Source organism: Xiphophorus hellerii, chromosome 16 (genome assembly GCF_003331165.1).
Source record: "Xiphophorus hellerii strain 12219 chromosome 16, Xiphophorus_hellerii-4.1, whole genome shotgun sequence".
Lineage (NCBI taxonomy): Eukaryota > Metazoa > Chordata > Actinopteri > Cyprinodontiformes > Poeciliidae > Xiphophorus > Xiphophorus hellerii.
In genome coordinates, this window is record NC_045687.1 from 7,143,162 (window position 1) to 7,161,511 (window position 18,350).

Consider the following 18,350-nt stretch of genomic DNA (forward strand, 5'->3'; position numbering starts at 1 on the left):
TCTTTTTTGTATTGGTGTTTTTTTAATGCATTTAAACACAATAGAAGCTAGCAAGCTCACATCAAAAACACACACCCTATGTTGTCTCTATAAATGTCCACATTTTTGCTGCTTTAGTGACTCTAATTATGCCAGACCATCTTATCAGTTGTGGCAAAAGCATACTATCTTCACAGTCCCAATGTCAAGTCACTTAAGACTTGTTTAGTCAAATATCAAGTATAAAACTCTAAAAAAAAAAATAACAAAAAATCAAAATTCACTCAACTATGTATGATTACTTTTTCTAATTTACAACAATATCACTTTTGAGCGCTTAGTTTGCTCATATACAATATCACAAACATGCACCCATTGTGTGCGTCCTCTCTGTTTTCTTCTTTCTTTCAGTGGTTAGAGAGCACTCTCCTTAATTGCATTTCCCCATCCATTGATTATTTCAGTGATGCTTCTTGCCACATGGGCATGTGCATCTATACAACAGACCAAGGTCAGACAAGTCTGCAGGGAGGGAAAATAGAAACACTCCTCGTGTTCCTGTCTGGTGCCTTGTGTGATTTCCTTTCATGATCTAATATGGCAGTTGTTGAACACTGTCATTGTCCATTGGCATCAAGTCATGAGCATATTGCAATTACAGCAGCACCCTTTCATCCTACTTTGCCCTTTTTTCCTGTCAAAAGATGACAGCTATATTTTAAGATTTATGAGCAGATAGCTTTTTCCATCTGAGCAGACATTCTTTTCATTATTCAGTGGATCTGCACATTATTATAGTTGGTGTCTGAAAAAATTTCAGCAGGATATTGTTGCAATGTTCTGACATTAACTGCAGCCGCATGTCTTATATAAGTCTCAATGATGTGCTGATTTTATTCAGCTTAATTTAGGATGGTAATTTTAACATCCATAGTTAGTCATTAATCTAACTTGTTTCTTCAGACTATTTTCTTTCTGTCATCAATTTCAGAAAGAGGACGTTCAAATGTACTGAGATGAGTTATGACCATGGAGACAGCTGTTTTTCTTTCTGCATGCAAATGTGGGCTCAGAGAACCTTTGTGAGTTCATTTCTAAATGCATCTTACATGCACAATAAACACCACACAAATGGATGAAACCATAAATATTTGACCACATAAGTTTTACAAAACATTGGAAACTTCACTTTAAGTGTTTTACTTACATAGAGGAAGCAAGGACACACGGTACAGCTCGTAATACAGTACTAGTTACAATTCTTTTTTTTATTGTTCCAGACAATCTCAGAAAATAATCATGATTACACATGCTACCAAGTTCTGAACAGTCTATCAACAAAGTACGGCATAAAATCAAATACAGCACATTGCTCAATGGCTGAATACAATAACAGTTTTGCTTATAGTATGGTGATACATTAAATTAATATTTTTTTGAAAAATGTCCCATTGTTCCAAAATTCTTATAATTTATTTCAAATCTATTGATGGTCATTTTAAAAGATTTTCACAGTTCAGTTTTAATAACACTGTTTGAGAAACTAGAGACGTATAATATATTTCTCTGCTTTGATGAACAATCCATGGTATTTATTATAAAAGTGTTAGTAAATAGTCTGCGTCTGCACTCTGCCCCAGTTAATTCACTTCTAAAAGAACACATTCTTTGTTGCTCACATTCTCATTACATTATTTTATATGAAGAAGTATCTCATCAGTTATAATATTATGTCACATTTCCAGTCTAGCTTTAACAAAGGTCACAGTACAACTACAGCAAGTCTCAATATCAATAAGTTATTGTATTCGACATATTAAACAATAACAAAAACTGTGCAGCCCTTTTCATTTACCTTTTAACTCTTTTGACACTGTAGATCATGTACTGTTAAAGCAAAAAATAAATATATATTGGTGTTGGGTCTGACAGAACAGGTGTGAGGGTGGTTCAAAAATTATCTTTCCAAACTTACTCAGTGTGTGAAAGCTAAAGATATTGCTTCTCACTTCTTTATTGTGGGCTTGCACTGAGTGGAGGTAAAAATCATTCACGTACTTACGGATTTTTTTCCTTTGAGTGATTTTGATCTAATAATAATAGACTGTTAATAATAATAGCAATATAATAAGATTTTTCCAAAAATTGTTGAACGAGATTTTATTTTCGGTAAATTTGTGATGATTCTTTGTGTCCATGTAAGCAGTGATTCTGACCTTGAACCTCTCTCATGGCCAGCATTTTTGCCAAGTGTTTCTTAATTTAGAATCTTGAACCGTAACTAAGGCACTAGGAACAACTGAGCTCTTTTAGCCCACTTTATGGAGCCACACAGGTTAAGTTTAAGTGTGTTTGGATTATACAGGTCATGAAGTAATCAGTCTCGAGTGCGGCTAGTGAAATTGAACTGAGTTTTCCAAAAATGTGTTTAGTGAGTCAATATTTAATTTGCAATTTCACTAGGGTGGCAATTTCATTTTGATACTGGGACAGTTTGATTTAGATAGCTTTGTTGCTTTAATAAATGAAATGGTTGTTTGAAAAGTTTTTTAGTTACTCAAGTTATCTTTGATAGTAGTAAATTAGTAATATTTGCTTCAAAGTCTAAAATTATCAGGATCTTGGGTCATATCATTTTGATTATTTGTTGTCTGTGTTTCTCTTAGTTATTATCAGATCAGTCTTGTTTCTCTTACACTTTAGTTCAATCTGTTCATAGCTATTATAGCTAGATTATGTTTATTATTATTTATTTTGTATGGTTATGTTTTTGTCTAGGTTATATTTGATTTCCCAGTTGCCCTGTTTGTGTTTTACTCCTCCTTGTTCCCTTGTGCAACTCTCTCTCTCTCTTTCTCCATCTCTCTCCTCAGCATCCCATCTGTTCTCTCCCCTCATACCTGCAGCCTGTTGGTTAATCAGTCTCAGCTTGTTACTCCAGTATTCACTCTCTCAGTATTTAAACACTTATTCTCCTGTTATACTCCGTTTCTTCATGCATTCTGTACTATGGTCTTGGACTTATTGATTCTCCCGGCCACTTCGCCCTTGGCTACAAACCAATCCAGTGAAAGCTGTAGATCAGGGTTTGACGAAGCCAACAGTATGGAGATGTTGACCTTAGGATTCATTTTGGATCTTAATGCCTCAACACTTTGACTGTGCCCAGAAACTCTGTCCATAGATGTTACAAACAGAACTGAAGAAAAGAGCAACTTTGATGGGTTCTCTCCAATTTACTTCCTGCAAAGTGAATCAAGATCTGACACCAGCCATATAAGGACACTATGTTTTGAAAAAATAAGAAACCTTAATTTAATCCCTATTTTTTTACTGATAGACTAAATGTTTTACAAATCAAAAACTTTAAAGATCTGTAATAGTGTAGAATGATTCAGTTCAGAATTAACCAGTCTACACAGTGTTGTGCTGATCTTTACATAGAATGGTTCTATACTGCCAAGAAAGACTTTTGTCTTTTCACAAATAGACTGATAAATATGTGTCATTTTTAATTGGAGATGGTAAAATGGAATCCAGAGTCCATTAAAAACACATCCATAGCACTTTTATTTAGTGCCAAATTAGAATGGTCAGTTTCTAATTTTAGCAACATTAGCAAACCCCCAAAACTTTCTTGTTTCTACACCTCAGAGAAACTACCAATCCTACTGACAAAGTATACAAATATACAATAGAAAACGTGTTCAGGGTGCAAATGTCAAATTATTTATTTATTTTTTTGGCCTCGGGTTACCCCAAAGCTGTTTGGCACCTGGGTACAAAGTCACATCACCCATATCAAAAACCACCACTGGTCATTCATAACAACTTGCATGCCAAACAGGTGAAAGGCTTAACTTCATTTTTTTTATTATGAGGTATTAAAACTTTTTTTTTTTACTGTGCCTTTGCTTCAGACAGGCAGTTAGTCAAACCAAAAACAGAAAAAAAAGAAAATCAAACACTTGAAACACTTGATACACATATGTCTAGCATAACAATCTATTTCAAAAGCTAGCATTATTATATATATACATATCTATTATTTGCATAACAGATATGAGCAAACATGGAAATCATTGTTGCTGCTGGGTACAATAAAATGACAAAAGAGCAAATGAGGTGTCATTCAGTAATCACCTCAGTAAAGTCTCTAAGATCATTACAGTGTCCTTTCGATTAGACTCATTCATCAACATTGTTTCCTTCTCATTCTTTACTTGTCCTCTGGATGCCTTTATTCACTTCCAACCTTCTTTAGATGCTCTGGTTCCACCCTGACCAGCTGAGAGTCCTCAGTTATCTCTACCAGACCCTGCATCTCTGGGCCATCTACATTCACCAGCTCTCCTTCCTCCAACTCCACATGCATACCCAGCCCGTTCTCTCCCTCTGGCTGTGCCTCTCCCTCTGTCACCTCAACCATCTCTGTGTTTTGCACCACCTCCTCCTCCCCTTCCCGGATCTTCTTCACGTGGAAAGTAAAGGGGGGGACGCGGTACACGGTTGTCTTGGAGCGAGCAAACTCTGTATGATCAGGAGTGAGGGATTTCTTGAACTTATCTTTGGAGCTTTTCATCTTTGCCCTCCGCTCCTGGTTGGGGGTCATGCGGGTTCCAAGTTTGTTGATCTTTTTCTCGAGGTTGTGCTTCGTCTTCTCAAGATTGTCACGGGTTTTCTGCCTCGTCTTCTCCAGGTTCTCACGGGTCCTTTGCTTGGTCTTTTCCAAGTTTTCCTTGGTCTTTAGTTTAGTTTTCTCCATTTTTTCTTTGGAAAAGGCCTTCTTTATGTTGTCTACTTGCTGCTTGGTGGAACGTTGGAGACGCTTTGTACGAGACTCTTCGATAATTTCTTCAACTTCAATTTCTTCATCAGAATTGAGACTTTCTTTAACTCCTTCTTGTCCATCCTCAGGTATTTGCTCTAGGCCTGCCACTGCTTTGCTTTCAGCTGTCTCTGCTGTCCTTGGCTTGGATTCCTTTGGTGTCTTCACTTGGTCCTGACAGTAAAAAAAGGAAGGGAGAAGAGAAAAAGGAACTATTAAATTGCTGAAACTGAGTGTGAATTAAACCAGATTGCAACATGATAGCTACTTTTTTGGAAACAATACAACAATGTTATTTGATTTATTCTGGAATGAAAGCTACCTGCTTCAGAAAAACAACCCCCCCCCCCACCCTGATGAACTAAAACTGAGATGGAAAATGTGAGCATGATAGTTTGCAGAGTGACTCATTATCTTAATATGCAACGCAAAGCTGCGGCTGGTGCAGAATGCCACCTAGTGGTGTAAAATGAACATCTCTAATAAAATTTGCAAAGATTTCAACCCAATAAGCATAATTTGTACTGTGGCATATGTATTAAATATTACTTAACTTTGAAGTTAAGTAATATTTAACTCCAGAGCATGTTTTCTGCTACTGCGATCAACCTGAAATGAAAGCCAAGAACGTCTTGCATAAAACCACATTACTTCCTGTCATTTGGTATAATTTTTGCTTCGAACCCTAAACCAAGTCTTTTGAAAGACACATTTTAGGAGAGGTGTATGACAGAAATCCTAAATATATTTTATAGCCAAAAAAAATACAAAACCATTTGCATTTACATGCAAACTATCAATGTTTCATAATTCAAAGGCTATTTTGATTTCATCACTTCATCTTATAATGTATGCAGTTTCACTTAAAACCCGCAGCACAAAAGCACAGCAGATTCACACTTGGTTGAAGAAGTCTTCATATGCAAATCAAGGAAAAAAGAACAGGGACTGATTTGTGTTGAGTGTAGAAAGTTAGCATTTAATAAAGAGAGATTAACAGATTCAGAAACTCCCACCTTGTTTATCTTTTACCAAGACAGAGAGAGAGGAAAAGAAAGTTTATCTTTTTATTCATAAACTGTTATGCTGGTATCCTTGAGGACACAAGGCAAGAAACAAGTGCTGAATAGGTGACAGGTGGACTATGAGCTTTTTGCAGCCTCTTACCATGACTTTCAGGACTAAAGAATGTGATTTCGCTCCTATCATGCTAACAAACTCCTAAAGGGACTACAGGTCTTACATTGTTGTCAGATCTCCAAGGAAAGGTCAGGGTGATTTTTTTCTCTATTAGTTCTGTGATGTCAGTATAAAAATCAGAATTGTAACTTTTGAAAGGGTGTACTGAGAACTTAAATCATTATCATAAAAGTAAACAGACTAAATGTCTTCTGACAAAGGAGATGATTATTTGTGAAGGTCCCCTACACAATCAAAATACCTTTCAATCCAATATTTTGATAGCAGGAATAAATTGTGGCAGTTAAACACCAGCACACAGAAGAGAACAACTGACAAATATAAGATATGGATGATCAGCAACTCATAAATGATGTTGTTTCTATTGATAGAGAAAGATAATATGCCTTATGTCGGACTTGTAAAAGAGAAGCACCTGTCAGAATTTCCTACACTGTTTAAATACTGCCACACAACCACAAAACATACATTGCCTTCATATCCAGTGGTGTATACGTATATGGTGGCACTGGCCGACCCGCTGTGTGCGCGTTTATTTTGAGCTGGCCTTTTCTGCTTTCTGGATTCCATCTACCCTCCTCTGGCCACCAGCCACTGCATAGCTCGGCCCTACAGACAGCCCACCCCTCGCCCCAGCTGAACAACACCATCCCCTGCAGTACAGCAACAGATAAACACAGCATGCTGCAACCATAGTAACCACCTCATCATGCAGGCCATGCTGGCTACTGAAGATTGAGCTGAGCTGCATAAATAGCACATTTCTATACGTATATTTGTATAGATGTGTATGTAGATATATATATGCTCCTGTCACGTTAGCAAATTTGCTGGATGTTAAATTGTCCCACTAATCATTTCAATAAACAATCATTTTGTTGCTTTGAGAGCATTTTATTGATAATGACATAGTAGTGCAAGTTTACCCTCTCATAGACCAGTAAATTTGGGATTCAAAGAACTTAACGCTGGAACAGAAGTTATAAATAATATGGATATATTATGGATGTATTTGTGAACAACATTGAGTAATGATGTTGCTGAAATGAGACAGGCATCTCTCAAAAGTGACTAAAACATATTTCATTACAGATAGATATGAAATAAATATGCAAGAAGTTTGAGGCTCTTAGGAATGTGGGTAAAAACTTTCCTGTTTACAGTCCATTGAACTCTAAGGAAATCGTGATGACATCAGTGAACCCTGTTTGGGTTTCCCGCCCTGATAACAAAACACACGACTGAGAGCCTCTGTCTGAATATGTTAAATACATTAGTGTCCCTGTGTTACCTTCCACTCTCCACAGATTTACTACTTCACAGCAGCGGAAAAGTTTGCCCGCTGTGTGAATGTATTCACTGACAGGTGCCAAGGGAGCGGGGACTAAGAATCTTCTGTTAAATAACATAAACCTCCCTTGTTGATGGCTCTTTCCAACAAGAGTAACTAAGTGGTCTTCATGGAAAAGTCGATCTTAAGCATCCTGTTTTTGAACGGTTGCATATACTTGGCTATCTGTGAAGAACATTAAATGATTCAGGACTAGAAAATAGGTTTGGAGACATAAGAAATGCTATTCGAAGCAGAATGGCCACCACTCTGAGATGAGAGCTCTCCTTTTGGGGGAAATGTTAATTTTGTAAATGTTTAAGGAAAGCTCTTACAAGCAAAACATTATTGTACTTTCTCATGACAACCAAAGGCTGTTTTATTTTCTGCACCAGATGGGTAAAATTCTGTGTCAGCCAAAGGCGTAATATGATACATTGTCACTATGGACAACAACGGAAACTGTGCCATGAACTGCTGGCTTCTTTCTGTCTCCATTACCAAGATTATTTATCCAGATGTTGTAGTGAATACCTACACTAATCTAAGAAATATTTAAACAAGTTAACTAAAAATATATTTAATGGATATAAGCCTCATTCAAACAACTACTAAAAGAAAATTATAGTGAGATATCTTAAAACTGTCATATTAGTGGTAATTATAGTTAGATTCAGCTTTCACTCCCTGCCAATGCCAACCTTTTATTACTTTTCAGTTTGCATCATAAATAAATCAGAATAATATCAAGCTAAATTAAAACTGAAGGTACAAGCGTCGGAAAATGTCAGACTCACTGTTTAGATAAGTCCGCACACTGTTAACAGATGCTCTTAATCCACCTACATCCATGCAACCATTTAACAGGCTGGAAGATAAACAGACACACACACTATTCCTTTAGAGGCAGTGTGATGAAAGGCCTCTTCAATGAGTCACTGGAGCAGCTGTCTTACCCTGTCCACTCCTTGCAGCTGTGCTGCTAGCATTCACAGTGAGTGATGTCTCTGACCGATATGTCGCTTTAGAGTGGGAGAAGGCCAAGGGAGAGTTTGACATGGGTTGGAGGTTCGCGTGTTACATCTCTGCATGAACCTGCATCAGGATGCTTTGATGTCCAGAGACTGCTTGCAGGCTATAATAAAACCGCTAATGTACTCTGGTCATTAATTCTAAAGGTTCCTACACTGTCCAAAATAAACCTTAGGCAATTCATAGGGGACTGGCCACCCGCCTACTACTGCTTTAGGTATTTCAAAGGTGAGTCAGATGACTTACGGCAAAATGCAAATTCTAGGGCATGAAGTTTTTGAGATATAATTAGGAACCCCAGTTCCAATGGTGCTGGACTAAACCACAGCTTGCATACAGATTCATTCAAAGTGGAGCTCTTTGATTTCTATAGCTCGGGCTTTCCACAGTTCTTGACTCTGAAACCACTGAAATCTCAGCATAGTTATTCACACTTAATGATGTAAAATTGAGTTTTCCATTCTTGTGTTAATGTGAGCTGCCAAGAACACTGGAAACAGTATGTGAAGGTATTATATAATGACTTCATTCTCTTCAATAGTACAATCTGTACTGACAAAGTGGTACATTAAGTAGACGTTTTAATTATATCATTTTCAGTCTTACTTCAACTTAGTTTATATGTTTGTATTCCCTATAGACTAGCTCAACCAAAGATTAAAAAAAGAGTTGTGATAAATATGCATATTCTGTAAGTATCTAAATTTAAATAATTTTCATTTACATAAAAAGGATGTAGAATATTATTCATGTGGTTGTATCATTTTCTCTTTTTATGCATAACTTAGTGAAGAGGGAGTATAAATGTTTCCTGTGCTCTTAAGCCAAAGTCCTACTTCAGAAAGTTATTTTCGCCCATTGAAAATCTTGCTCTCAAGGCTCTGAATCAAGCCATTGTTAATGTGTGTGAGGGAACTGGAGTATTTTCAGTGGAAAAGCTGAAATATCTACTATGACTCATAGATCCCCACTGTCAGCAAAAAAATCTGTGTTGAAATTAAATGAAGTTGAGGGCATTTCGTTTACAGTGGAGTCCTGTTTTGCAATTTTTTAAAGCAACAGGTCAGTCTTAACCTGTGTAAATGCATAAGTACATTTGCTTACTGGCATACATATAAGTGTTTGTGTGCAGGGAAAACATTTATCTAACATCATATTGTAGGTTTGTTGCATAGTAACTTATTTAATTTGTTTTTCTTGACTATAAAATACAAACATGTCACTGTTACTAAATAGTTTAAAGGCTAATCCTAACCCAGCTAACAAAATGTTACTCCCACTGAACCTAATATGGCTATTATTTTTATTAGTAATAGATTAATCTTCCAAAAATATTTAAGAGCATGCAAAACCTAATGCCAAGGCTACTATAAATCCCCGGGTGTACTCAGATGCACAAAGCAAAAGCTTCATATGCCACATAAGCAGTGGAATAAACCATAAAGGTGAGTCTGACTGTGGATTCTCACCAAAAACATGTTGCTTTCATTACCAAATTGTTAACTTAAAGCAATTAAACAGCTATTTATTAGAAAAATTGCTGCTTGGTCATCTAAAGTTTTGCTTTTGCTCAAGTTTTTTCTGGTTCAGTTTCACTTATTACACTTATGAAGATGAAAAAAAAAAATCTACGTCTCTAAGAAAATTTCAGAATAACAGGAACAAAATTACTGGCATCTATATGTCTAGAAATATGTTACAAAGCAATTTCAAAATCACTCCAAGAACATTTCAACAAATCTTTAAGGTCCAGACTTAAAATCTGCAAGAGACTCTTTGGCCATTAATGCTCAAAAACCCTCCACTTAGATTTAGGGATTAATTACGTTTTTTTAAATTATTATTATTATTATTTTTATTTTTTTTTACAAAAAGCCAGGCTGATTTTGGTGGTACATACATTGGCATTTTTTACTTTACCCAGGTCATCTGTGATATTAAAATTAGTTTGATAATCTGAAACATTTCAGGACTAGAATAAGAACAAAATTTGAAACAAGACTTTTTTTTAACACGCTAAATGTATAATTTTTTTTTTCAATGAACATGTCCACTTTCAATTTTTTGTTTTCTCTTTTTTGCTTCAAATCAATATCCAAAACCATTTTCTTGGGCAATGATCATTGTATATCAATTTATTTATTGACCAAGATTACGCTTTTTTTTCCGATTGCTTTTTTCATCTTCCTCTGTTAGCTGACATAATCAATGCTAAAAACAATATATGTGGTGTCAGTTTAGATGTTATTCAACTGAAAAGTTGGATTAAATAATAAACATAATTTCTGAATAACTTTTGTTGAGAAAGAAATATTCAGAAGTCAAAACATTTAGCTAGTGTTTTACTCTGATTATGTTCTCATTCATATGGGGACAATGTGCCGAATAAGCTTGGAGAGTATCAGCAGCATTACCCACAGCTGAAAAGTGGTATGAGGACACATATTTGTTCCCTGGCCAAGTAGCTGGATGACAGCTACAACTGTTCAAACTAGATGTTGACCTGATCTGTCTTCCAGTTGGTACATCCTGTTTGATGCCACGGGATGTGGGATGGGCATGTGTGGAGAAATGAGAAGGAATTTAAATTTACCAGGAGTAACTCAAGACCTCCTTCTGGCATTGTTTAAGACAATGCTAATTATTTTTGGCTGAGTAAATTTTGCTGATGAAATGAATATGCTGCATCAGTCAAATTGCAGAACAAATTTGGGATGGAGCCATGTCAGGAAGCAATATTTTTTTGTTTGGTTTTTTACTATTTTCATTGCACAATTTATCACAATTCAATACACAAATGCTATGTTACAGATATGGTTTATATGGTAATAGTTTTGGTCAGTTGTTGCAACTTCCAATCAGGAGAAAGATCCAGAAACCCATCAAATACATTTCAGGATGGATAAAGCAAGATAACATAAAACTTCAGGAATTGCTTTCTCAAAATCAAGACTTCAGCCACATTTGTGGAATATGCTTAAAAGTTAGGGTCATTTCTCTTTGCATTTTCTGTAACTAAATGAATTGAATAAGATGAAATAACATTACTAGTAAATCCATTTGCACCAACACCCACTTTAACACAGGCAAACAACGGCACAAAAGCCCTTACAGGCAGCACTTTGAGCTACTTTATCAAATTACACTTGTTTTGTTGTGCTGTACGGTCCATAGGCCTGACTGACAGGTAAGTGTTTGAAATGTTCCACATCACTGCTTACTCAGATTTGTTATTTTTGCTTTGGAAAAGCAAAGAGAAAAGAAAAACAATGCGGTGGCAAATAAGGCTTGCTTCACAGGGACGTTAATGGAACAACCTTTAGAGAAAAAACAATGGTCTGCACTTTTTAAAATATGAAAGAATTCCAAACAAAAGGAGGGGAAAGGGCTGTTTTTGCTTCAGGGTGAACTCATTTCCTTCTTGTTATCAATAAAATATACATGTGTTAAAAGACAAAAGGGAACCCCCAAGCAGCAACCTGCATTTAAATGAGCCAAAAGAAACAACACTCTGGCTCCATGATGTCGCTCTCCGCTGCTAAAATAAGAGATAACACTGGAACACAAACATAACAGATATTATCTTCATGGTATTAGGATAGTGCTACATTTTGAGAAACACATTTATTTCTTACTTAAAATTAAATAAAAAGAATTAAGACATAATTTAAGTGTAAACATAAATTTCTTTTTAAATTAATATGTACACAGACGGCATTATTTAGAATTACCATAAACAACCAGAGGACTCAAGGAAGTAGTCCAGCTCAGATAAAGTACTGATGATAGAAACTATTGTTCCCATGTTCAGTAATACAATATTGAAGACAAGGGCTCTTTACACAATATTCCTAAAATGAATTTTTTGAATGTGTCATATGTTGTATAATTCAACTGAAAAAAAGACACGTTTTTTTGAAAACTTCACTTCATCTTTACCTAAAGTTCTCCAAATCTGTTCAATTGTGATGTAATTTCTTTTCTATTGGCCATAACTGGTATGTTGTGGCCAACATAACATCTCAGATATCAAGATCAAATGTTGGTCAAAAATTGTATAAAACTAAGTATATGTCTGTCATTGTACACACTTTTTTATTGTTTTACATTTTACCTTTAAATAGATTTGATTGATTGTCTTTTAGATTAACTGCACAAAGCAAATGTAAAAAAAACAAAAAAAAAAACAGGTGAAGTTCTGAAATAATTATCTGCTCTACATCACTAAAACTTGGTAACTTGAGATGTTGACATTTTGGGGATTTGTCGTACAACTTTGGGTTCAACTTAAAAATGAATGAACATGGGAAACAATTGTTATTTAGTCTTAGTGCAATCTCTCTATAGACAGAAAATGGAGACAGGGAGTGTGTTGGTAATACTGGAAGAGCTATGCTATCAGTTCTGGATTAGACGTCTGATTGGGATTAAAATAGGCCATCTCGATTGTAGGAGCGATAAGGGGGAGTGGCGTCTGAAGTGGGGGTGCAGAGATGCCAGCAGAATGAATCAGAGCTCTATCTTTGTGCTGCTTGTTGACTTCCTTTCACTCAAGTTACTTGGTTTTACTTGCTATGACCTGATAGGTAATTGAAAACACTTCATTGTAGAGGCGCTGACATGCAGTCTATGCAGGGACACAACAATTCAGTAAAGAGGCCAAAGGGCTTCCCATGGTTGGAATTCTACGTCTGGAGTAAGAGAAACTATGCTGTTACAGAGACGGGCAAGTTGAAAATCTATGTCAGAGAAGTGAGCAGTGGTGTACAGGGAGCACTCTCTGGCTGTGATTGGAGCTCTGCATAGAGTTGTTAGAGTAGTCTGTAACTGAGAAGTCCTCTAACTCCCTGATAGAATGACCACATAGCTAACGGCGTTTTTGAGGAGCATCCAAACACACCCTGATTCCAGACGCAGGAATACCGTCTCACCATGTCACAGACTGGTGGATTATATTGCATAAACTAGATGAAGACACATGTAGAGTTTCATGAAATTGATTCATACAAGTTTTTGATCAAACTCAGCGAGTCATTAAAGTTTAAATTGCATGAATTTTGAAAATCATCACTTTTTTTCTGTGCATGAGACCATATATTTGTGTCTGACATTCATGCCAGGTCAGAGACTAAATACTGCTAATACATATCTTTCTCACTTTAGAACTAATGAAACTCAATTCAGCCCAATTTAGTGCAACTCAATTACAAACACCTTAACAAAACTAAAGAAAACCTAAATGTAAAAAAAGTAAAAACTCAAAGTTTCTTCAAAAACAAGACTTTACAACAAAAATCTTCTGCGTCAATCTGTTTTGCAGTGAGTCTGAAAAACTCCCACAAGAAGCAAAGGTTGCTTTGCTCTTTTTTCCAGACAAATACCAACTTATTTATGCCACCACCTTAACGTCTTCACCCATAATAGAAATCTTTGTTGTGTTCATGTTCAGGATGAAATTATTGCTTCCACACATTTCCACAAAGTGATCCTTTGGTTCGTCATCATAGTTTGCAAACTTTAAAGTCATTCAGATATTTCTGGCGCTGACAGGTCTCAAATTTGAACTGGAAGTCTAAGGTTTACAGTGTTAAAGCAAATGGTGAGAGTACAGTTTCCTGTGGTACTCCTGTGCTGCTGTCCTAGTCAGACGGACACACCCTTCAGGGTCACAAACTATGGTCGGTTTGCTACGGTTCAAATCTAAAAAAAAAGTGGTTAGCACTGTTGATTAGCAGCAAGAAGGTCTCAGACTCAAATCTTAACCTGATCGTTTTCTGCTTGAAGTTCTCCTTTTGTAAATTTTCTCCTGTTATTCTGTCCTTTTCCAACAGTGGACTTTGATATAAGATTAACTTTTTCATATTTAATGATCACTTTGCCATTTGGGCAATGCAAAGGTTCAGCGCTCTATACAAGCTCTATATGGTGGTCAAATAAGTACAAGACAAATGAATGAGTGGGTCTCACTTGGGATATCAGCCACTCCAAGCATTTGGCATGCCAAAATGACTACATCTTTATCAGTAAAGACAAGGATAGCTTAGAACAACATTAATTACATTTATTTTTTGAAGTCCTTGCTTCAACATTTGAATATGGCTTACAAAATTATCATAGCAGCTGAATATCATATATATATTTGATATTTCTGAGCTGCAACATTCAGGACACTGAAATTTTTAAAAAACTCAGAAAATTTTGAAACATCCAGATCAAATCCCATGCAACAGCTTTCAAAGCAGTGTTATTTTTGCTCGAGAAATCCAGCATTCACCATCAATTTCACACTAAACAAGAATCTACGTGCAGATAATTACAATAAGTGCAATTTTAAATGAGGAGAAAACATGACTTTATAAATAACACTGTGAAGAATATCTATGTTATGTCCAGTCTAAATTATTAAAAGCCTGTTTTCTGTTCTGGGTTTAAATGTTGACAGTGACTAAGCCTGGGTGGTTGAATGTCAGACGTAATATTTGTGGCAAGAATGCTGGGACTACATTAATAACCTCAGTCAAAAAGCAGGAGCAGCTTCTGCTGTTGCCTGGGCAGATTTCATCCACAGACAACTTAAGCTGGGTGACAGATCAAAGGTTTTAGACATTTGTGTCTCTTTAGCTGATTTGATGAACAAGCTCACCGCAACAGCTAAAGATCCCTTCCAGTTCTTCCTTCTGACTGATTCTCTAATTTTGAGCAGCTGCAATGAGTTCATGTTTAAATTCTGTATTCACAGTCATTTCATAACAACAACCAAATTACTTGCACATTAATTCACATTCTAAACTTTGCCCACATAATTACAATATCCTATTTATTTGAGTTTCTTTTTTGCCTCTCATGAAATAGAAACTTGGTCTTATAAATGAGATACATGGAAATGAGGGGAGAAAAGAAATCATTTTAAGTGACATATACTTTAACACGATTCACAGGCATGTCATTAATAAAATGGTCATAGGGAAAATATGCAAAAAGAATATGAAGTAAAGACTCCATTGACTCACTGTTGGCTGCTACCAGCAGTGCCCTGATGACGGTGTAAATGTGATTCATGCTGAGGGGAAAACCTTGCACTGCAGTGCAGTGAGGACACCCACAAAGCGAGGAATATTTAAAAGCCTCTTATGTATGGTGATATGCAATTTGCATGTGGTAATTATGTCTTTATTGCTATGCCCTGCGGTTGCCTGGCAATGCTAAGTCCCATCAGGTTTAAATATAAAGCTTCCATCCCAGGTTTCCCAACCCGGAAACTCTCAACTGTGCGGCTATTCTCGGAGAGCACATCCAGCAGTGTGTCACAACACAAAAATACAGCACCTGCACTCAGCTGAACAAAGAAAAGCAAGATGACTCGTAGCACACAGCGACATATTTCACTTATTTTACTGAAATCTGAGCGAGAACGACTTTGACATTGTAGGTGAAACCCAACACACACACGCAGATAGTGGCGAAGCAATTCCATGGAGTCTTGCCTTAACCTCTACAAGCTGTACTTTAACCCTTACATCAGTCTTACCGTATTTCTAATTCTGAACCTGTCTCGCGCTAACACATCAACACGCAAACAGAGTGAGTGGAAAGTGGTGAAAACTGGCTGAGAGCCAGTGCTGATTTGCATTGCTGCCAATATGTGACCTATCTATCACTTGGTCAGATAAACTGGACACAGTACAGTCATCCTTTTGATCAAAAAAAGTAGGTCGGAAGCCAGGGGCAACCACTGCAACATAGCTGAAAGCCTTACAGTCTCCAAAACAGCAGGAGGCACCTGCTTTACTGAGTAATTTATTGGGGTGAAGTGCCTATGATTGGATTTCTGCTGGATGCCAACAGTGTAACCTGCTCTTGCGGTGCAAAGGGTTTGTGCCTGCCAATGTAGAGCTCCAAGTAAGCTCCACACATGTGAGACCCCTCTTATGGTTGCCACCATAAGATCCCTCGCTACAGATGTATTTGAGATTAACTCATCGTTTTTCCAGCAAGTGAAGCATCTGAGTTTATGTAGGAAATTACTGCTGTATATCCAAGTGATTTTTTTTTACAGAGCAGCTTCAACATGTGTCAGACATGACGGCATGTCGAGGTAAAAAAAAGAACTGCTCACTGAAGTAGCTATAGTCCTTTGACTAGTACAGCTGACACTTATTTTCTTGCTTCTTTGATTTTTTTTTTTTGTGGCTCACATGTTCAAGTTATTTCTAGTTTGAAGCTACTTCTTCTGTTTTGTACCTTTAAAACTGAGCCTGCCTTTGCTTACATAGGTCCAATCATTAACTCAAGTACAGTATTATGTGCCATAAATTTTAGCTTTATCTTAAGACATCATCAAGATAAAAACATTTAACATATTTTCACCTTTCATTACTCCAAACACCACTCTGTCCTCAGTAGTGGGGCGTTGGTTCTGTCTCAAATAGCTCCACATGCCAGTATTTATAGGGCTTGTATTTTCATTTACAACCAGGAGTCTTTATATAGATTTTATTGGGTGATCATGTATGCCTGTGGAATGGAAGAAATTGCTACCTGCCCCAAGTTTTCCATGAAAGTCACAGGTTCTAGTCTGAACAGAAGCTGCACAGAAGCTTTTGAGGACAGGAGAGCTTTTGTTGACTACTTTGTAAACATCACAGCCTTGCTGAAGTTTTAGGAATGAGTGATTCTGAGACATATGTCATGGAATCTACATAGCCTTGGCATCTCATCCTTCATCCTGAAAGGGCTGCAGTCCTCTTTCCATTTCCACTAACAAGGCTCAACTCATGCCACAATTTGACTTTTCTCTCTGCAGAGATGAGGTTAGTAGATTGCTGCGACAGCCTTTCAGGTGAATTTCACACATCTTTTCCAAACCTCCCTTCAGGATGTGGGGAATGCAACGTACCAAGTAGTAGATTAATACATTACTGTGAAGCTTTACTTATGTCAATAGCGATTTCAAGATATTCATTTGAATCTGTTATGACTAAAGGTGTGCTATAAACTTATAAAAAGACATCTCTTCCACATTTCACCTGGTAGATGAGGACTTTGAAGTTCCGTCTCTTGAGCAGCTCGTGCTCGTTGCTCTCCAGCTTCTTGATCTGGCCCGCCTGCTTTTCCAGGTTACTGCGCACCGTCTTGACGTTGACGCTGACCTTACGCACCTTGTCCAGCATTTTATTGACTGTGTTGGCAGTGTCGACGTGGTTCTTGGACAGCTTTGCCAGCTCCCCTTGGATGGTTGACACAGACTTCTCCATGGCCTCCTGCCGAGCCTCGAGTCCATTCTGGGTCTGCTGGATCTTGTCTACCACACCTATGATCTTGTCTAGCAGAGACAGAACCATGACCCCGTTCATCTGAGCTTCACTCTTGCCTCCAGTATCCAGCACCAGGTCCACTTCTTCAGCTGGGTCATCGTCATCTACTGCTGGCTCTGTAGCAGCGCCAACAAGAGCAACCTCTTCATCATCATAGGGTATATCAGCATGGGGTACATGTTCCTTTTTGACTCCTGTGTCTGCCATACCTATCAACTAAATATACTACCTCTTTACCAAAATAAACAAGCTATTCAGATAAGCCCTATTCTGTTTTTTCTTTCTTTTAGACAACTTCCTAACTTACTTTTTTGCCTCTTTAGATTCCTTTCAGACAATCCTCTCTACCTCTCTCTGCCTTTGCTCTGGGATGTCAGCCAGCCAAGGGGAGTGGGGCCTCTCACAGCTGAAGCATGTGTGCCCTGACTCAAATGCCTCTGCTCACTGCAAAACCACCCAGCCAAACACTTCCCTTCATACACCCAGCCTCCACCCAGTACCAGCCTACTGCTGCAGCTCCACCCCGTTCTGTGCCTAACAGAATGTCTGTAGACCCCCTCCTCTTACTGGCATAACGCTCCCAAATAAAACGGCAAGGTGAGGCTCTCTAATGGAAACATCACAGAAAACATCTAGAACATGAAAACAAGCTTGATGAAGCTCCAAA

General features: G+C 37.3%; 1 protein-coding gene across 1 annotated transcript; it reads right to left on the bottom strand.

Annotated features, from left to right (window-relative positions):
• Positions 1-3,685: 3,685 nt before the first annotated feature.
• cavin1a (caveolae associated protein 1a) lies at positions 3,686-18,144 on the bottom strand. Its single transcript, XM_032587039.1, has 2 exons — positions 17,396-18,144; positions 3,686-4,981 (listed from the first exon to the last, which is right to left on the bottom strand). Exons 1-2 carry the CDS (start codon positions 17,888-17,890, stop codon positions 4,220-4,222), a joined length of 1,257 nt encoding a protein of 418 aa, XP_032442930.1. The 5' UTR covers positions 17,891-18,144; the 3' UTR covers positions 3,686-4,219.
• Positions 18,145-18,350: the final 206 nt, after the last annotated feature.

Bases quoted from the DNA above. Each gene is read 5' to 3' on its own strand.
- cavin1a (XM_032587039.1), bottom strand. From the start codon at position 17,890: ATGGCAGACACAGGAGTCAAAAAGGAACATGTACCCCATGCTGATATA. The intron at 4,982-17,395 runs GTGAAATGTGGA...TTTTACTGTCAG, and splicing joins TCAAAGTCCTCATCTACCAG to GACCAAGTGAAGACACCAAA.